The 22,032-nt window shown below is 40.8% G+C and overlaps 1 protein-coding gene across 1 annotated transcript in view; it reads left to right on the top strand.

Annotated features, from left to right (window-relative positions):
* The window catches only part of AGBL1 (AGBL carboxypeptidase 1), a 330,445-nt gene that overhangs the window by 145,005 nt on the left and 163,408 nt on the right, over positions 1-22,032 (top strand). Inside the window, exon 19 of the mRNA XM_080607077.1 lies at positions 2,646-2,826. Coding sequence (XP_080463203.1) covers positions 2,646-2,826 — 181 coding nt within the window. The remainder of the gene's footprint in view (positions 1-2,645; positions 2,827-22,032) is intronic.

Raw genomic sequence — 22,032 nt, 5'->3', positions numbered from 1 at the left:
TGCTTGCCAGTTGGTATACTGAGTACAGCTGACCAATGCTGCTGTCTACTGCTTTCATAAGCGGCAATGTTTATCACAGTTATCACAACAATTTCAAGGCAGATAAATTACTGGATATGCTTTACAGTTATAGGATTGAGTGGTTTCTGCCTGTCACAGAGTCAGGTCTCTGTTTCCCAGGTGTCTCAAGGGTAGCAAGTGTTATGGCCATAACATCAACTCTCTGCTCTATTTAGTGCTTCATTAGTCTTCACGCTGGGTGCAGTATGGGGGAGAGCAGCATTTTGATATGGGATTTCGCTGCAATGCCTTCTGTGAAGGGAGCAGGCACTTAACAAGATCTGCAGTTTGCCTACTGGTACGGACCTTTGTTATGACTCTCCTGCGGACGGGATGTCTGAGTTGCAATCGTGCTTGTCAGGAGGGGAGCTATTAAAGGAAGCTTTAACTGGAGTAGAGAGAATTCCCTGGTTGAACCCTACAGCTGTGGGCTGCCACCATTGTCACCCACAGGGAAACAGTGTAGATAATGTCTGTCTGCTCTCTTTACCCCAACCATTTCCTGGGTTTTAAGATAAGGAAACTCTGGAAGCATTTCTCACATTGAAACGAAGACAGACAGGCATATCAGTCTTGAGAAGAAGAACAGAACTCAGGTCTCTGCCAGTCCCACAGTATTTGCAATTAGCAGAGATGAGAAAGCTTAGGGTTTCTTTTTTTTCTTACTTTGACTGAGGAAAGAATCTCTCAATTAACATGCTCTGTGCTCTCCCAATGTACAGAAGAGACAAGAGTTGTTAAAGCTGTATTCATCAATTGCAAGAGAACATGTTTTATTTTGCTTTGTGCTATTTACAGCTGTTGTCCATTAGGAGTCCTCAAGAGCCTCATTCTCCACTACAACAGCACAGTCCCATAAGTTTAGCTCAGCAATGAGCCTGCAAAACAGCACTAAATCATGGAGATGGGAGAACGAAGAAAATGTTTGGAAATGGCAAAATGCAGCTGATGTCTTTGTGAAAGCTAGTTTTTTGCTTGTTGCTATTTAAAAGCATTACTAAGGTAGATTGTAATGCACAGCATCTAGCTGGAGCAGAATAGAAATTGTGTATTCTAATTTTGGAAAAAAATAAAGGCAGAATGGCTGGGATGTGACTTGGGCACTTGGCATATTTTCACTAATGTATATACATAATTTGGGTTTATGATGTGTAAAAATGTGGTGTAAGAATAAGGTGTAAAAACGATAAAAAAATTAATGTATGGCTATTGAGAAAAGAGTTCCAGCTGCTTTACTGGACCACAGTATAATTGTTCTGTATGAGCTCTTTGAGCTGAGAGTGCAGTATTGCCCACCAAATGCTTAAGAGGAAGGCATGGAAGTGGGGAGGGGTACAAAGGGGATTATTTCTAAATCTGTATGCATCCCTGAAAGACGTAATTGTATTGTACTATAATGTACAGATTGAGCAGAAGTGTACAGAATATACATTTAAGAAGAATTACTGTTTATTCTTTCTCTGGGAAATGAGAAAATTTCACTTGTATTCTCAGCTCTGGCAGTCTTTGCTTGTTGGCCAAATCACTAAGCAGCACTTTAATAGCATCTATATTTTTCAGCATGGTGTGCTACCTCCCCGTTTCACATTAATTGATTAATGATTTGTAAAGCATTTAGAAAACTGAAGGACAGCTTTGGGAGCTAAGGGCGAAGGAGCATAACTTGCTAATTCAGCATTTGTTTACAAGGGCACTCAGATGATGCGTTTGGTTGTGTTTTATGTCCTTTTACCTTTCCAAAGCCTGTCAACTGAGGTCCCTTCAATTCGTGCAAGTGAACAGAGTCTGAGCTCTGACATCACCTGACAGAGCTGGAAAAAACATCACGGCATCATTGTGATTCTCTGACAGATACTGGTTTCCACTAAAGCAAATCTGTCAGGTTGACTTGTGACAGCTGCGTGAGCTTGTGAACGCCTCACAAAAGGATCATTTTAAGACACCTCAATGCTTTGTCCTTTCCTTCTATTTTCTCTGCCTGGCAGGTGTCTCCCTCTGCCTTCTCCTTTTTCCTTGGCCCATCCATGGAGTATGCTCAACACAGATGGGATCTTCAAAGAATCTGCTGTCAGACTTGGTCTTTTCTAAGCATGTGCATACTGAGAGTTTTTGGAGATTTATAACTAGGCCAAATGTGGGTGCTTTTTCACAGGAACAGCAAATAACATATCCGATAACAAGGCAACTTTCTCTGCCAAGCTGCAAGTCTACTTTGAAAGGGGGGGGGGGGTTCATCAGAGCTTATCAATGGACTGTTTAGTAAGGTTTTGATTAAAAAAAAAAACCACAAAAACAACAACAAAAAAACTCCTTTCTCCTATCCCAAATTCCCACAGCTTATGTCTCCCATGTCAAATGTATTACTAGAAACAGCTGAACTGTTCTAGTTGCAATTTCTGAAAATCATTCTTGCAAATCTGAGTCTGTGTCTATATTAACTGAAAACAGCAAAAGTAGTGGACTGTCTTAGCTGTGAACATTATTTCTAAATTTTTTTGGATGCTTATGAAATGATGGTTAGTTTTGAACACTCTGCCTCTGCAGTTTCTATGAGTAATATCTTCAAATCTTTGGTTGTTTTACAGACAATCGTCCGTATATCTTTCTAATGGCCCGTGTTCACCCTGGAGAAAGCAATGCCAGCTGGGTTATGAAAGGGACCCTAGAATTCCTTGTGAGCAGCGATCCCATTGCTGATCTCCTGAGGAAATGTTTCATTTTCAAGATTGTCCCCATGCTCAATCCTGATGGAGTCATCAATGGCAAGTGAGTTGTAGTGGCATGTACTTTTTGTGGGGTTTTGCTGGGTTTCCCTGCAGGCTTTTTTCCTGTACACCAAGCAGGTCTTGTCTTGCATGTTTTGGGTCAGGAGAATTGTCTTTGCCTAGAGCCTTGTGTTTTATTCATCCTGTTATTAATCCTGTATGGTAAATGTAATTCTTGGATGTAGCCCAGTGCGCTGTCTTGCGTGGGTCAGATGTTTGCGATTCTGTACTGTGTGGGGCTATAAGATGTCTCATACATACTGCATTAGTGGTACCAGACAAAGTGGATCTTGCTTGCTAAATGGGGATCTATCTGTTCTGCTAAATCAGCAGGGCAAACTTCACCTGTAAGGACATATACTTGGGAATAACTGTCTTTAATGCTTTGTATAGCCTGAGTGGGGAAAGATGAATAAGGATCTATTAAGCCTTCAAGTTTTCATGGAAACATTTCCATATAGTGAAGCTCCCTCCTTCTCCCACCTCCTTTTCAATCCTCTCTCCCACACGCTTCCTAAGAGATACCAAGTCTTTCTGAGCTTACAAAAATGCAGATTCCTTTTTGCATTCTTTATAGCTGCTTTTACACCGACCCTGCCCATCCACAGTAACATACCTTCCCTCTCCCTTCCCAACAGATGAAAAAGTGCAAATTTGCTTCTAATATGTTAAAGTGAAATGAAATAGATCTCTATGGAGCTAGTGAAAGAGGAATTCCCCTTGAGTGATTGACAAGTGTAGTATGATGTGGTAGGTTTGCACTTCACTGTTTTTGGAGTGATGGTGAGTTGCGGACTGCCTGTAAGCGGTTGTATGTCTCTGTATTGTCTCTGATGCAGGGGCAGAAAGTTGTGGCCACATCCCACCTGCATCAAAGAAGCTGTGCATTTTAACCTGGTAATAAGGTCTTGCAGGTTTCAGTAAGAATTGTCCTCCAGCTTGTTGGAATGGACTAATCTCAAAGCTGAAAGATGGTTTTAGACAAGCACAGAAATACATAAGGTGGAGAGGAGTAACTTTTCTTAAACTACAGTGACCCATCTGGTTTTAGGTCAGGCTGTGCTGATCAGGTGTTACAGGAACAGAAAAAGGACCCTAAGCAAGAACTTGAACTTGTTTGGCTCTAAACGAATTCATTTCAGTTGTGGGTGAGGGCTTCAGCAGAGACTACTTGGGCTATTCTGTCTCTAGTCTGTGACTCTGAACAGTTTTTGTGCTTCTACGCTCCCCAGGACATGCGTGTGTCAGTAGTTTGGGAAGACTTTTCTGAGTAGCTCAATACAGCCCCTGAGTATTTGAAGCTTCTGCTGGCACCAAATGTTTCCTTGATCCTTCCAGACAGCAGAAGCAAAAAAAGAAAGGTTGTGGCTTTTTTTTCCCCTTTCTATTTTTCCTTTCACTGTGCTTAATTAAAGTTTCCAGCAGATGGAGGACTGGAGGGAATGTCTGACCTTTTTTTCTCCGGCTGTCAGGAGCGAGTATAGCAGAGAAGGGGCCCTCAGGAGGGAGGATGTGGCTCTCAGTGACACCTGGATGAAGTGTAATGTCTGAGCTCACGTCATGCAGGAAGGTGTTTTGCCTTTCCTCGTGCAAAGGAGCTTAAACTGTAGTTAAACCTGCTGACGAGTGAAAAAGTTTGGTGAGCTTTACATGTGGATTAGGAGCAGGGAAAAAGGGACTTGGCCATGGCTTTGTAACTGATGAGGCCTGAGGAAGGGGAGAACCAATCTTTTATGCTCTAATTTAAACACTTGTAGGCTTTGAAGTCTCCTATGGCTCACATATTCTTGTTTCTTCCCACATGCTTTTTCAGTGGACTCAGGCCCTGCTACATGGAAAGAAATGGTTCTGTTCTGGGCCTGAGGCTTGCTAATAGTTCACTGAAAATAACTGAGCACTGGAGAAAAAAAAATCTTTCAGGCCCTTAATGTCTGTGGATGCACATTCAGATTTCTTTAGCTATTAATGTTCTACCTTTCCCAGGTTCAAGCGCCTTAGTAAATCCTGTTGTCTTTCAAGTCAAATCACTGCCAATGTTATGAGGGAAACTATTTTCTGAGGAAACAGGTCTGTAGCCCATTCTCAACCACAGCATTTGTAAGCAGGTACTTGCTATGTATTTTTTACACCTCTAAAACACATTTCATGAAGCCACTTGTTTGTCTTGGGATTCACAGCCCCTTTTGTGGAAGGGATTGACACAGTGAATGTGTCAAATCTGCTGTCAAGGCCAACGATTGTCTTGGTTCTCTGCTGGAAATACCTGCATGTGGTAACCTGCCGTTTTATTTCTTATTATGAGACAGTGATCCCTTCTGTTTTAATGCTAGGATGATGCCCAAAGTTTTCAGTTAAAATCACCTCTTCCATAGCAAAAGCTACTATACGAGCCATCCAGAGCAGTCCCATTGCCCTGACCATCCTGGCTCTGGATTTTCTAATAAGCAGACTGATTATTATTATTAAATTTATTTTTTTTTCCACTTTGGATGTACATCTTCCAGTAAATCTCTTCCCTAATTTTCATCTATCTTTTTCTCAACTGGCGTTAATCTTTCTTTAGTCTTATCTCAGTATCTTTATTTAAGAAAGAGTTGGACTTCTTTCTGTTGGTGGTTCTTTTGAAGCTCCTCACTCTCCCTCTTCCCAAACCCTTTGTGCCAGAGTGTGCTTAACGCTTCCCTGACCATCACAGAGATGAATGCCAGTGCACCGTTACAAAAGATTTCTTCCAGCAGCCCAGCTGTGCCCCTACCCGTGCTGGCTCCCTGCTGCAGGCACAGCTCAGTGGAAGAGTGCTCATCCCAGCAGGGTACCTCGCGATTGCACTTTGGGAGCCTTGGGCAGCAACAAGACAATCAGGGCCTTGGTATTTGCTTTGGTTAATGTGATCTGAAAGTTACACGCAGAGAATGTTCCCCTATCACAGATATGACTACAGTAATGCAATTATGCTCTGACTGTGTGTGGCTGAGCCGGGAAACAGCTCTCCACTCTCCTTTTCACTTCAGTTGATGCTCTGAGAATCCCTTCCTGTCTGTCAGTGATGGAGAGAGTTGCAGCCCTATCACTGATGCTAAATGAAGGTAGTGGTGATGCGAGTGTGTATGTACAAGTGAGGCTGTAATCACATAACAATATAGATCACTACCAAATATTGTAGCTAATTTGAGTTTGTTCAAGCCAGAGAGAATTGATGATTGTGTTGCTGTGTGTGGCTGAGTGCTTTGCTCCATCCCGAACAGCAGTCAGGTGTAGGGTTTGTTAAATAATATTCAGCTGATCTGATAACTGCTATATATTTTAATATTAGGTACTACTACCTGATGTGATTGTTCGTATGCTTTATTTTTTTTCTTTGTCTGATATAAATTACAAGGAAAAAATAGTCTTAATCACTGGGAACACAAGTGTAAGTCAGTTGGAAGTGACAAACACATTAAACTGCTTAAGAGAAAGCATTCTTGCAGGCTGACTCTTTTGTGTAGGTTGTTCTATAAGAACTCAAGCTTTTAAGAACATTCTTATGAACCTCTTCCTCCATACCTCTACCCCTTTTTAAAATTAAAACAGATAAATAGGAGAGCTTTAGAAGAAATTCCAGCCTATTAAGTGGTGGAGAATCCATGAAGGGGAGAATAGCATTTTCATTAGGAAACTGATATAAAATGCAGTGGGTAAGCGAGAGGCTTTTTTCCTGGCTCTGCTATTGACAGACTATGTGACCTTGGTCATTTTCTCCTCCTCTTTTTGTGAGTTTTCTTCCTGGGAGAATGAGATAATGACATACCACAACCTTTGCGCAGCGTGAAATGAAGTGAAATGTGTGTACTGGGAGCATTTACTCTTCAATCTAGATCATCTTCTGATTCAACTAGTGAAAGCAGGGTCAGGCAGGGATCTTGTAAAAGCTTAATTATGGCAGCACAAAAGGACATTTTCATAAAGAAACAGAAAACTGTTGGCTGTCCGCACTTAAGCTTGTTATCACACACTTGAGCATCAAGTTGCGTGTGCACTGATGCTTACCTATGCAGTTGCATGCTGCCTTGTGATGTGCTCTTGGGCTGTCTTCTCTGTGCACCTGCTGCATACCCTCCTGCCAATGGCTTGCACACACAGCCATTCCTCAGCGTCTGCTCAGACCTGCATACCTCCTACACACACCTGGCAGTCCCACGTATGCTCACAGTTGCAACATGGTAGTCAGCATTTTGTTTTTCTTCGGCTGGGCTTCTTCAGACACTGCAGTTCCATATAAATATTGCTATTTATTACCCCTAAATTTAGGGTTATTAATTATGTCAGTATAACCTAATTTATATCACCATAAACAGCAATAATAAATGCTGCCAAATGCTAACACTCGATGCTTGCCAACTGTGCCTATGTTTAATGAGTGTTTTTTCCCCCCACTTCCCAGAAGTATTAAATTAAAAATGATTCAGCCTTGCAAGATCATTGATCAGGCAAGAGGTGGGAGCTCCTAGAGAAGTGCTTTTGTTTTAAAAAATACTTCCCATGCGGTCTCTATGTATTTTGTGCATTCACAAATTCTCTCCCCCCTCAAAAACCCCTAACTGCCCAGTGTCACAGTTCTGACTTTCTCGCTCCTACATTGCCACCCTCTTCCTCTTTCTTTACTCCTTTTAATGTTTCCTCTTTCTTCTCTTCTGTCTGCCCTTTTCTCGCTCTCCTTTCGCTCCTATTGAATCAAAGAAGCTTTTCAATGAAAAGAACTTGATGCATTTTTATAAATGAATTTGAACAAGTCAGTGGAGATGGGAGCTGGTAAGTCTTTTTTTTTTTTATGGTAAAGGAAGATGAATTTTTTGGAAGCTGCGTGATTTTTTCAAAGCCATGGGGTAACCATAGTAGCAGTTAGGAAGAGGAAATCCTGATTTGCATTTTGGATTATAGCCATGGACTATTCTTTATCTGGTTTAAATACACCCTGTTCCCTCCTGCACCTGCCCTCCCACAGCACAGGCTGAGTAAGCTTTTCTGCTGCTCAAAGGTAAGGCAGGTGAGCTGTTGTTTTTTTCTGTTTCTCTCTCCATTGATATTCACTCTACTTTAGTCAGACTGTTTATTCTATCCTGTTCAGCTTATCAGGCTTTGTTCATTACCTCCTGGAATCCGAAAAAGCAAAGAAAAGCTTTACCTCTCACAATTACTGAAATGGAGAGATATAAATGTCCTCTGAAATCCCCTCCAGAACACATTTCCTTTGTGTGCTCTCAAAAGTTAAAAAGGGAAAAATAATAGTGTTGCCACTTATTCTGTGGAACCCAGTTCTTTGTTTTTTGAAGGATACTCTTAGGAGGAGGAGTAGAAGCGGGTTTATCTGTATACCAAAAAGCGTTAGTATATATGACTTTTCTCCTTCTGCATTATTGCTTACTCTCCTCCATTGAGACATTGTGTTCTGCAGACAGTAAGAGGCAGAACTGGACAGGGACAGCAAAAAAAGCTAATGGCTAGTCTTAAGGAGATGTTTGATGATCCAGAACTGCATCCTCAAGGATTAAACTTTGTGGTGATGTCATACGAAGCCATGTAAATGTAGGCATTGCTCCTTTTTTCCACCTCCTTCCCTTTATTGCTTCTCTGTGGTCAGAGGATCGAAGAGGAGTTTAATTCTCAGAAGCTAGCCTTGCATAACTAAATTGGTGCCATGCTCTTTGCAAACACTCCACAGGCTCTCTCCAGACTAGCTAATCTATGAAATGTGTTTCTGTAAGGATTGTGCAAAGATGTGGGAAGGCTGGGAAAGGAGTGTTTTTGAACTGACGTTAATTAATGCAGGGGAAGAATTATCTCTAGGAGAGAGAGGTACTCCAGGATTAGTGTGCTGCTGTTCTTTAGCAGACAGTGTTGGGCTCTGTCCCCCATGTTGTATTCTGAAGCCCTGAATCTAAATGAGCACCACCGTGCCATCAGTAGTTAGCTAAATGCATGAAGAAGACAAGGTAAACTTAGATAAAAGAATATTTTTGCAAAAGATTCAATCCCTACTCATTCAGAATGGCTGTGCTCTGAGCTGCACATTTTTGGGTGGCATATTTGCATGCACTGACTCAGACCTCAGAGGAGATGAAAATGCCAGGTCGGGGAAGACAGGTCCCTGTCTGTCCTGGCTTGGTGTATGGCTCTGGGAAGTGCTTATGAACTGTGGGTGAATTTTCCCTGTACAGAGTAAATGCTTCTCAGCTCATTGCTGCTCTGTTGCCTCAAGCATTGCCTCAGTTGCCCTATATTAATTAAGAGGACAGGGATCCTGTTCCAGTGGTGAAGCAGAGCTGGTGAATAAGCACTTTTTGGACACTGTGGTCTTCCCAGCAGGCCATCCTGAAAATTTTTGGGTGCTTGTCTGCCACCTTCACTTCTTCCAGTGAAATGGAGCTCAGAGACTACTTTCACCTCTTCAAGGCAAGCAGCCTTACGGCTTCTGACAAGCTCAGAAAATCCCCCTTAGACGAGGCCTGTGATTTGTGAGTTTAGGGTATGTGAATCTGGCTGGTATGTGAACCACGCAAGATGAAATATGGGCTACAGTGTTCCTTACCTCTCGTCTCAGCAAGCCCTTCCTTCGTGGACCCAGAAGTGATGTCCCATCCTCCACCATACTACTGAGGACATCTCTGTAGTGGGAGGTGACCTGCTTTCAAACCAAGCCCTGTGCAGTGGTGGCAGTCCATCCCTGGCTCTGCTGAGGCGCACCTCCGCCAGCAGACAGATGTGCCCCAGGACTCCCTTCTGACAGCGCTTCCAGTGCAGGATTGTTTATTCCTTCCTTTATCAGCCAGAGCTGCTGGGCCCCCTGAGTTATTAGATCTATTCGCTCATTGTCAGTGTTTCCTCCTTCGTAAATATGTCCCCATACGTCTCTGCTCCTGAGGAATATGCTTTCTCTTCTATTTACTGCTTTTCCCAGGCCCCCACCTCCTCATTGCTTCCTCCACCCAGTGGCCCAATAACAACTGAGGAGATAAATAAGCTACATAACTCTTCCCAGCTATTGTTTTTGTTGTTGTTGCCCTGCATAGTAATATATATAATAACAAGGAAACAAATCTTATTACTAAAGTAATTACAATAAATAAAAAGCTGAGAAGGGAGATGAAGGAAGGGTCTGTCTGGGGAGAGATTGCAGCAGGATTTTTTAAAATTTAATTTACTTGAGATGTTCTCTGCCACTTTATTGATACCCTGCTGAGGGGGGTTGTGACTAATTAGCAGCCAGCTGTTGTTCTAACACACCCTCACCTAATTTATTGTGTGGCTGAGTCTCTAAAACAGGAGCCTGTCTGCTATCGTTGTCTATGGGACTCAGCACCAGTCTCATGTCAGTGGTTGGGTTTATTGCTTGGTGCTTCTGTTTCCTGGAAGCTCAGTAGCTGAAATTTTGGGTGCTTTGCTGCCATTTCTTTTATTTTCTAGCACATCTCATGTGTTTCCAGAAGTTCGGGCAGGACAATACACTCAATCTGTTGAATATCAGCTTGTCCCAGCGTCCAGCCTAATAAAACCAACACAACTGCTAATTTTTGATAAATTGCCCAGAGAAATGCACCACTGTTTGTATACCTCAGGAGAGAACAAAACAACAACAACAAAAAGGGAAAAAAAAAGACCTGGTAATATGGTAATAGAATGTCTGGCATGGGCAGGGCTTAGGGTTTCTTCATGTCTAAAAGTCTGGGCCCTTGTTTTCTTGCTTGCTGGTATCTTATGAAGTGCCGTACCATGCCTGTCGGTGCAATGGAGAAAACAGTACCATCTGTCTTCTAAATGGTCACAAAAACTAATTAGTTAATGCTCGTTTTAAGGACTGGGAGGATCAAATGCATTGTCTCGTGTTTCATTAGGCCTCCGGTTGCAAAAGCATGCGCGGTGTTTGCTCTGAAACAGTAAAGTTACCACATGAGCCGAGTACATCTCCCCTGGCTCTTTCATACACAATTTATGCTGATGATTCAAGGTCACCTGGGAATTTCACTGCAAAAATCACTTGATGTGGGCTCAGTGACATTAATATCTTGGACTACTAAACAATTCAGCTTTGAGCCTTGAAAATTATTTCATTTTAGATAGGTACTACCTTGTATTTTCAAGTTAGCATGAATATTAGATATGAACACGATGTTCCACGGGCTCAGAAAGGAATTATTTTTGTTCTGCATTCGTGTCTATTCTCCTGACTGACAACGGGAGTTCATAATCAGATATGTGCACTCCTTTGACATTTCTAGGAGCCAGGAGACGGGTGTACAGAGCTAGCTTTTAGTAGAGTTAATGAGTTGATTGAATTATATTATTATTTTTATTAGTTTGATTGCGTACAAATATCTCCTTTGTTTGTTATTATGTTTATTTAAGCCCCCTTTCTGATATATTATTCCCATACCAATTGTGCTTGTGCTAGGCTCTGTGCAGACAAGTAAGGAGCAGCTGGTTCCCGGTTGGGAACTGATGCATTAGTGGCACAGTCTATAGTATTGACGAGAATGAAAAGGATACTGGGGTGCTGGCTGATGGATCTTTTGTGGAGTCCGATCCATTTTCTCAGCTGTGGCCACTTGATGCACTCCTTCACTGTTACATCCTGGCATGGGGAAAGTATCTCACTGCCACGACTTCTGCAGCCATCCAATGAAACTTTGTGAGGCTCATTGTCTTCAATACAGGAACAGGAGAATTGTATTAAATCACAGGAGTCTCTTTATACCTTCTTGCAATTTGCAGGAGATACCTGCAAACCTTGATGCAGTTGGCCCCGTAGGTAAACAAACAGTGAGAACTATGATGGTTACTGTTAACCTTGGATTTTGCATCTGATTCCTAATCGTGGTAGGAATGGAGTACTGATATAAAAGTTGAATATATTGGACAGGAGCTAACGTCATGAGTGGAGAGGCTGTTTTGATCACTTATCTCCAGATCAAGTCTTCTTACCCAAGCTAATGCCTTTTGGAAGCCGTGGATTCAGAGTTGGGGTTGTAATTCATGGGATGGGAAAAGTCCACAAAATGAAATTGTAAAAACTTCACTTTTATAGATGCAATGAAGAATGTCCAATACTTTACTGCAATATCCACACTACCTGGAAAGCTGAAATTGCCTGGGAATGAAGGTTATTGTCTCTTGTAATATACCTTCATATATTACACTGTGTAATAAATCGGGCAGTATTTCTTTTGCCCTGCAAACTGGACATCCCTGGAGTTCCAAGTGACATTTCAAATTTTATATGACCATTCAGTTCCTTTTAAGTATTAGAACACTTTTGTGTGTGTGATATATGCATAGAAATTCTTTTTAAAAGCATATGAATAAAAAATCTGGAGTTCAGTTATGCAAGTGTAGAGCTGCTTTTCCATGTGCTTGCCTTTAAAAATTCTGTGCTGGCTTAGCTCTGTGTTTTGGCTACTATTGTTCTTTAACATCTGTATTTCTGTGTTTCTCTTCCGCTTTTCCTTGCCCTCTTTGTTTAATTTGAATAACAGATTCCAATAAAAGCTGGCAAAGTGCTATGATAGGAGAGCAGATATATGACAGCCTCGGGTTGGAGAAATGGACGGGTGATTGAAAATGGTGTTTTTAGAAATGGGACAAAGAGGCATATCAACAAAAATAAGCTTCATTTAGAAGCCTGTATTTTTAAAATTGCTTGTGCAAAAATGCACCTACAGAGGACCAGCTGAGGTTGAATTGTTCACCTGTGCACATGGTTCATATGATTGCACATGCAATTGGGGTAATTACATGGGCAAATTTTGCTCCAGTAATTTGAGCAAATTGCCACCTTAATTTATAAACCCACCTGAATGTCCCAGAGAGGCAGCAGGAAAATGAAAAACAGAAAATTGAGTCAATGCTGGAATGGCAAAGAGTGGGAAATCAAAACCTCTTCTGCAACCTAAGAGACAGCACTGCTGGAAGTCAGGAAAAAAAAAGTTGACCACACTTTTAATGCTGTAAAGTAGCTCTGAGTCTTGAAGGGGTAGAAAACCAAAGAGTTTTTGAAGTTATACGGCCCAGACTTTGGGGGGGGGGCGAAGCTGAGATGGGCAAGGAAGAGGGCTTCAGTAGTGGTGCACCTTGAGTCTGTACTTACTGCAAAACTTTGAGGTTATTATTTGAACACAGCTTAGCTCAATGATATTGTAACCATGACAGGAACCCTTGGATAGCTACAATGACGTTTTGTTGCATGGGGATAGTGATTATTTATACAGTAAGATTCTGTAGAAATTATGCTACATTCAGAATTGTTTAGAGCTGAGCAACTTTTCCCTGGCCTTTTAGAACTGGAATTTCACAAGTGGTTGTGTCCCTGTATAAGATGGTTAAATATCTGTTACATTCTATGGGACTCTTCCGTGTCCTTTGTCTGAGAAAGCAGTATACAGTGAAGAAGTGGCACTGAACAACATAGTCTAGATCTTAAACCACTTTTTGAATTGCTTTCATTTGTCTGTAACAAATGACAAGTACTTACAGTATAATTATTATAATAGTTGGAGACCTATTATTCCGCTGCGTATGTATTATAGACTGCAAATAGGCAAAGTGTTTTATTTCTGAATATGTATACATAACAATCCATAATCAGGTCGGTACCTTCATGCAATGCTGGTTTTGATTATTTTATTTCCTCTGACCTTTTTTCTTAAAGCTCTCCTTCTTTTTCTTAAAGCTCTCCTTCTACTCCCGTAGAGTTACTAGGCAATAACAACATTGTGAATGCAAGGATTCTTTCTATGTACCTCTATTGACATCTCTGGTAGTACATTTTTGTCCCCTATGTTCCCTCATTTTTCTCCCCAACATGTTCAGCTCCGCTTTTGATGGAGAAGAAAGTACCATTTCTCCCAGGGGACACCTGCTCAGACTGAGCACTGCCTAAAGCAGAAATTCAATTCCCAGTTCTAGCTGTGGTCCATGGTGTCTTTTACCAGTAGGTAACAGTGATAACACTAATGAAAACATACTTGTTGAGGAACGTTTCCCATATTCATTGTCTGTTAGCTAGCAAAAGATCATTAGGGAAAAAAGAAAAAAAAGACAAAGATTAAAAAAGTGACAATTTTTCTGTCTTCTCAGAAATGGTTATGACACATAAGAGGATGTAAAGTGCAGAGTAGCTGAACAATCATAAACTATTTTAATACCATTTAGAAATGAGAAGAAGCAGGAAAAGAGGCTTAGGTATTAATGCAGTTTATTGCACTAATCAGTCACTTCTACGGAGCATGATCATGGTTTTAAATCCTTGCTCCAGTGACATGAAAATATCTGGTGGTCTGTCATCCAATTCTCTAATAGATGTTTGTCTATATCATAGAAATCTCTAGTGCCATATTTGAGCTAGCAGTGAATTCTATGCTCTGATGGATATAATGCCAAGCAAGGCAGGTCTGGATTATAAGTGTGATGGCAGAGATGTAAAGCAAGGCCTGAAATTGAACTAGAAAGAGCTAAAGGAGATTAAGCTATGTTTTACTTGAATATTTTTGGGAAATTTTTAATAACATCTTTAGGTTTAGGCTGAGATCTCTGGAAAGTCAATACAGGAAAGGCAGGTCATGCTTTGTGGGTTAAACCATTTGCATGGAGTAGCCAAACCTACTGCTTGTTGATCTGTCTAGTGTTTCACTATAAACATGCATTAGGGTTGAATGTGAAAAGCCCATGAATGAAGGCAAAGGGAAAATAGTCGTTTTCCCTCCTCCAGAACATGCATATTATGTGAAGAAAGCTTGCTTTGGAATAGATGTTTGGGGAATGTGTTGTGTGGTTGTGTGCATGTGCTACCTTTCAAGTGGAGAAGAGCACTGAAGAGCTGAGCACTTTAAGTTGCAGTAATTTCCGTCTCTTTCCCTGACATGCAGTTGAGGGCACCCTTGAACTATGCTACTTCTCCGTCTATCTTTAGACAGATTTGAACAGTATGTAATCTCATCGAGCACACAGTCTGCTCAGAATCAGTGTCCATATCAGTGGCTTTGAGCTTCCAGACTCATAATGCTAACACAGCTGGGAATGTAAAGAAAAAAGGAGAATATTGAGAGAGATCCTCTGTTTCTGTAAGCAGCAGAAATAATCTGAATCAAGTATATCTTTCCATTACATGGTTTCTTACCAAAGCAAAAGCCCAGCTCAGGGCTGCTTTTTGCAGGTGTTCATACTTTTCCCTTTTTCAGCTGGTATGTGTCAGTTTTGGCTGTGTATGTACTGATGATGGCAATGTATTTGTTATATATATATTTTTTTTTTGTCCCAAAGGGTCACAAAGCACCATAACAAAGCTGTACCTACTTTAACGTGAGGCTCTGCCTAGTGTACCACCTTTGGACTGTTACAAGGCAGCTCTTTATAGCCTCTGAACCTATGCTGGAGGTTGTTGGTTTAAAGCCATTGGGCAGAAGTTGCAGCCACTAGGTTTGCAGCAGGTGTTGTGAACTACAGAGTGACTTGAAAATTAAATCATTTAGTTGCAATCAAACCGCTTCTGTTTTGTGTGCCTGTGTTTTTCCCCAAGCATTTTATCCATCCTTAAGAAACACGCGCAGCAGCTCTGAAACCATAATTTTGCTTGCACAGTCTCAAATGGAACGTGTGGTCCCTAAACAGCATGTATCCAGCAAGCACTAATTCTCCACAAACTAGCTTGTGGTGCACGTATGATTTTTTCATTGCTAATTCTTGCTTTAACCTGATGTGAGCCTAAATAAGGAGTTTGTTTCGGGATTTGCCAATAACAATGTTCTATGTGTGTAAGTGCATATATAGTCATGGTAATAGAGGCCATTTGATCCAGATTGTCACTATTGAAAGGATGCAGTTGTGCTTGAAAAATACATATGCGTTTGCATACACAATTACTCAAGTTGGAGCTTAGGCATTTAAATGGCCATTTGTGCTCTCATTTTTGATTATTATGTTCATCCTGTGGGAATGGGTTTACGCAGATTAAGCACACAAATATGTGTGTTTTGAGGTGTGTTATGCTGAAAACATGTTGCTTTACTTGGACATAAACTTGGATTGATTTATCTTTCTTCCCCCCATGAAATATCTGTTCTAATCTGAAGAATGTTAACTGTGATGGCTGAACAGCAGTGCTTCAGCAGTATGTTTTCCTTTTCCAAATGGCTAACTCTTGTAATTGTTTCTGTAATGTAAGCTAATATTTCCAACTAACAGTTATTTAGGGTGCTGTCATGACAAGTTGTAATTCAACCCTGTTGCCTAGTGGTCCAAATAATGACCAAGGCTTGCCCCTAGCTGAATTATCATTCTTTAGTTTCTTTCCCTTCATACACACAAACAAGTCTGTCTTTATGCCAAACTCTGAAATACACAGGAAAGCAGAAGTGATATTTTTGATTCAGAACTCCATCCTAGCAGCTTCAGGGAGAGAACTGCTTATAGGGTTATGAAGGTCTTTGAAGGGCTTGTTAGTGATTAGGCTCACTAGGCTCTGCTCAATCACTCCTTTAATATCTCTACATGAAGCATCTACTGTGAATACTTAACAGAGAGGAGGAAGAGGTATGATCTATGACTAGAAGACAATTTGGCTGGATGCTAAGTTGCTGCCCCAGAACCTTAAGTATTCTGAAATTCAGGACCTTTGAGTCAGCCAGCTTATGACCCAGCTTATAGAAATAACACTTGTAAATAATATAATGTTTAATATATCCTCTGTGATTCTCCTTTAAGAAAGAGTAGTCATCAAGAAAGGGGAGTAGTTATGTGAATGCCACAAAGATATGGAGTTTTGTCAGTAAAATCTTTGCTGAGGAAGAAATTAATTTTTAGTTCCTTCACATTAATAATCCTATTAAGGGTTAGCATAATAAAGTTTTATTGACTAATTTCCAAGCTGTAATTTGCCAGTGGTCCTTCTGAAAATTTTTTAATGAAATGGAAATATACATAGACTGCATAACAATGACCTAATGAAGTGGAAAATCATATTTTTAAAATCACTTGTGATCCAAAACGGCATCTTAATTCTTGGAATTTAACACCATTCACACTGAGGGAATCTGTGAATCATTCAAAGTAATATGGAACATTTTCTAACCTGGGAAATGCTAGCAAGGACAAAATGAGTCTATGAAATGGTCCGTATAAGCTTGGGCCAGCTTCGTAAGCTGCTGAAGGAACAAGAAACAAGATTATAACCTCAACTTTCTAAACGGTGATTCATGGACACACAGGGTATGACAACTTGCCAGGATAGATGTGGGAGCTCTGCTCCATCGTGGGTGCTTCAAGGGCTAAAAAGAGTCAGTTCTGGGCTCATGGAGAGTCAGAGATGCCCAGGTGGTGCTGGGGCTGCTCTGCAGAGACTGCTTTGAGCAGAGCAGGATGGGGTTTGTAAGAAGCTGAGAAAAAAGGTCTGAAAGCAAGCCCCAATCTTGTTGAATGAATATTTTGGAGACTAGAACTGTGGAGAGTCATGCCCTTGGCTATTCCACACTGGAGGGGGAAGGTCATTTAGGGTGTAGTAAGCAGAGAGAGAGGTGCAAGTGCTACAGACAGCTGCTGTCTGTGCTCAGGCAATCCAAACAATATAATCAATGAAAGTAGCCAGTACCATGGTCAGGCTACCTTCCAAGTCTAATGGCAAGATGGATGGATGGATCATGGTTTGATTATCATCCATGCTAACACTTGAGAGACAGCACAGGGACTGGTAAGTTTGTGTTAGTATAACAGAGAGCAGAGCTGAGGCCCAAGCACTGGCTCCAGTCTCTAGTTTGTGTTTCCAAGCGTCACCTGGGAACCGACGTGCTGAAATTTTGCATTAAGGAGTGATTTCTGATTACTTTAGCTAGCCCATAGCAGGACCTACCGGATAATCTCAAGAGGCTTTCCTGGAAGCCTCAACTCCATTTTGTACCTTTGAAGAGGTTGAAAAGATGTTGTATACTTCCATTAAGCAGCTGAATTCAGGAGCTTATCTGCATTCCTTTAAGCTTCCTAGTTTCACATCAGCACATTAAGGAACCTTTTTCCCAGACTGGGAAGGAGAAGGGACTTTTTAGGTCTGCCAGTAATTGTCTTATACCTAGTGCTCATAGACTGTCTTTTCTTTCTCCACTTCAAAATGTCACGTTGGATTCCTGATGGAATTGGAGATTATCTTCCTCTTTTCTGCTAGACCTGACATTTTTCTGGTTTTCTTCTACACTGAAGACTTAATTTCTTACATGTGAGACAGGGTGAAAATTAAACAAACAAGCTGGCAGATAGACAGAATGGTTCTTCATGTCTGGAAAGCTGCAATGAGCTGTGACTTAAGAATTACAGTGCTTCATATTCAAACTTTTCTTTTTGATGCATTGGGGTGGCATAGGAGCTGACAGTGACATATGGAGAAGGCCCTGTTAGCAGGATTGAGGCTGTTATGTGATAAATGACATGGTATGTCAAAGGACTTCTGTTATCCATCATGCTGGCTTCCTCTGAACACAGTCTCACTCAAAAGAGAAGTAGCTACACAAACAGCTGGGGGATGCTGTAAATAGGGTCAGTAGTATGCTCCAGAGAAATAAAGTTGGAAACTGCATGTGTGCATGAGAATTAATAACCCTGGACTTTTGAGTTTAGAATTTTAAAGCCAAATTTCATTTAAATGTCTGTGGTATCTCAGTTCTACGTTTGTGTCAAGAATGTCAAGAGCACTACCTTCAAAAGAACAGTTTTCAGTGTTGAATAGCTAAGCTTTCTCTAAAGAAAGTCTGTTTAGTATCAAGTTCAGGATTGATGGCGTGGTTCTGACCCCTAATACACACCCAGACTTTCCTACTTCCTCCTTTTCATCTCTGTTGACTACTTTGAGTCTGAAAGGTTGTGGAGCGAAACTCATGATTACACTTACGTACGGGAGAGACATAGATACTGTTGCTTTTACAAATACAGAGGATAGAAAATATTCGTAAGTGAAGGAACAGGGCTTTGATTCTCAAGACTTGATACAACAGTGTCCTCTGTAAGACGCTTTCTACCACTGTTGATCATTCAAGTTGAGAAGAATCAGGGCAGACTTTCACAGCTCTGTGCCTTCCGCTGTTGGAAAGTTTGTCAGCGTTCAATCTCAGATTTCTTCTCTCATCAACTTTAATCCAACAATACCTCCTTATTTTTTTCATTCATTTCAGAATGATGCATAAACCAGTGGCTGTACAAGAGGGGCAAGGGATATGTGGCTCAGCACAGACACATGTCCTGTTCAGCCTCCTCTAGTCCATCTCTTTTTGTGTCAGCCATAATAGCTGTATTTTTCCCACATGATTAATGGACCCTCAATAGCTATGTAGTCTATAAACCTAGACAAGACAAGTAGTCTGTCTCTTTTGATCCCTGAACTCCTAAAAGCCCGATTCTGACTCCGTTTAAGTGGTGTTTATGTGCCCACATGCACAGTAGTAATTGGTGCAGAATATCAAATGTCACTGTTTGACATTTCATTCATAATAGTAGTATTTAAAGTAAAGGCTTTAACTTGATGATTCATCAGGAGCCAGTGTCAAATCATCTGGGATGGTCCCCATTTTAAAAGTTTCAATCAACAAATGGATTACTCTAGAGATAATTTAATCAGAGGCCATCAGTGAACTGGCTTAAAAAAAAAATCCTTCAAGTTTATTACCATGGCCTCATTGCACATGAGACTGGAGCTTGTTAGGGAGCACAGTCTTGGTAGAAGTGTGGCTACAACTTCTGTAGCCCATCTAACAAGCCCATTTCTGGGAGGATGGAGTGGCAACCCCCTTAGATGAATCTGTCCTATAGTAAAATACAGGACTTAAGGCTCTGTGGCTGTTGAGCTGACAGCTCCTGTCCAGAGCAAAATCTTCTAAACACAAACCAGCCTAAATACATAGATGACTGCCCCTTCCAATTGCTGTGCTCCACTTTATTTGACAGTACAGCTTTTCCTTCACAAACTCTTCATGTGATGAGACACTTATTTCAGCTGTTGACCCCTATCAATGACCCCTCACTGGGAGATCAGGTGTAGAGAACCAGGCTATTATCTGCCTTCCACTCACACGTTTCTAATCAAAGCAGCCAATTTTGCTAACGCCTACAGCTGAAGTCACAGTGAGGGAGACCTGGCTGAGTACAGAGAAAAGAAGTGCTTGGAATGGTGGAGACAGGGCTAAGAAATCCTAAGGGTAAGGCTAAAAAAGAAAAGTCAAGCTGGGAGAAAAGACGAACAAGCAAAGCAGGGAGAAATTTTAAATTCTAGTTTCATATTTAATGTAAGAATTCATGAAGATCAGCAGAGTGAGGTAGAGAATCTCCACACCCTCCACGCATCTCTCCATGCTTTCTTACTCTGTGCAGTGTTGGTAAAATATTTAGCATTATATTCTATTTTCAGTTCGTATGCTTAAGAAAAAATAGGTTTAAAAAAATAAAATCTAAAACAGCTCTAACAGGAAGATATCTCTTCAGCTGTTATAGAGGTTGATGTTTAGTCCAGTTACAACAGCTGTTGAGCCTTTCTGACTTGGGTTTTGAATTCTTTTCGGTCTCAGAGAACACTCAAAGTTCTGAGCCTCCATGCGCTCTGGGTTCCAGAAGAAAAGGTGGGCAGGGGGGCACCTTCTGCTTGGTCTTTGAAAGTTATCATCCAGACTATTGGCTCTCACTGTTTATGGTCATTACCTGCAACTGTATAAATTTTGTTAAAATTATCCTTGCTGATGTGTCAAACATTAATGCTGTTTCCTGCCTTGGAGCATTAATTTCAGACGATAACCACAACGCTTACTTCTTTCCAATGTGATGTAGAAGTGTCACTGCTTGTCATGTTTGAATGTTTTAACTGCACTTCAGTAATAGGCAAATGATACCAGTATTTTATAACCTGGTGGAGCAGGTTGTCAATAGTGTAGAGTCACAAACGATTGATTGGCATCTGAGGCTGGGTACTGATATGCTGCCTTTATCTGCCATGGTCTTCGATTTTCATTTTTTTTTTTTCTGGTTTAAAGGTCCTGCAGTCTGTAATTGCTTTTTTTGGGCTGATAACATTGTATTGTTAGCCACAAATTTGAGAACAGCTGTTGTCTTCAGTTCCTGTATGTTTCACTGTCTGGATTATAATTATAGTCCATAAATTGTGTTAGGATTCTTGGTAGCAAGAAGTAGACTGAAAATGAGATTCTTTTCAGTATTTGTGTCACTTTGCAGAAGACAGGGAAGGAAGAGAAATATTGTCAAAGGACAAGTGTATGTTGTTTTTCTCATCTTTCTCGGTTTTTGATGTGAGAAAGAATTTGTCTGGCATATTTTCCAGGATTGCAGTCAGATGTTCACCTGGTGCTACTTGGATTTATAGCATGAACTTTCAGCCAGAACCACCACACTGCAACAGCTTCTTAGCCATAGGAGAGCGATATGAGCATCTTTTCCAGTGAATGACCTGATTCCTTATTTGTAACTCTGCAGTAGAGCTAATGGAAGATGCTCTAAGAAAAGTCCTGGGTCTCTGGGTATAAACAAAACAACGCTTTGTCCCTGAGGACCAAGCTGTTGGTTTTTCTTACGCTTTGTCTTTTCAGTTATGTGAATAGAAATGTAAATGTTTACCTTATCTTGGATTGCTTTTCTTCACTATCCCAGCACACAGTGTGTGTGTGTGTGTATATGTATGTATATATATATATATATATATAATTTTTTTTCTTTTCCTAGCTGTACCCCAGTAGGGAGTTAAATCCTAATTTCTTTTCAGTTCAGAATCTCTTCTACTCTTGCGCTTTATTTCTTGGAGAAAGTCTTTTCCCTCCACATGCAGTTCTACTTCTGTCTTTTGTCTGCTGCTCTCCCACTCTTTTGTTTGTTTATTTTTGTTTTGCTTTGTTAATTCACTGAGATTATATAAAATTCCTATTTAACATAATGTGGACCAAGGAACATGGAAGCTCTGAGGCAGTGTTTTCCATTAGTGGTAGATACCATTCAGAGCTCTCTTTATTGTTGTTTCATGTTAGTAGTAAAGCTATCTGAAGATGCTTGATTTTGTCAAATAGGTTCAAAGAACATTATCAGAAAATGTCGTAATTTAGCAGGTTAAGTTTCCACACAGCAGATAGGAAAGCTTATGACTTTCTCTAGTTGCCCTCAGATGATTATGTAGATTTGTTATGAAAGATCTAGGAGTGGTATTTTT

Source organism: Anser brachyrhynchus (genome assembly GCF_964034855.1).
Source record: "Anser brachyrhynchus genome assembly, chromosome: 11".
NCBI lineage: Eukaryota > Metazoa > Chordata > Aves > Anseriformes > Anatidae > Anser > Anser brachyrhynchus.
This window is presented reverse-complemented; position numbering and strand designations above follow the sequence as displayed.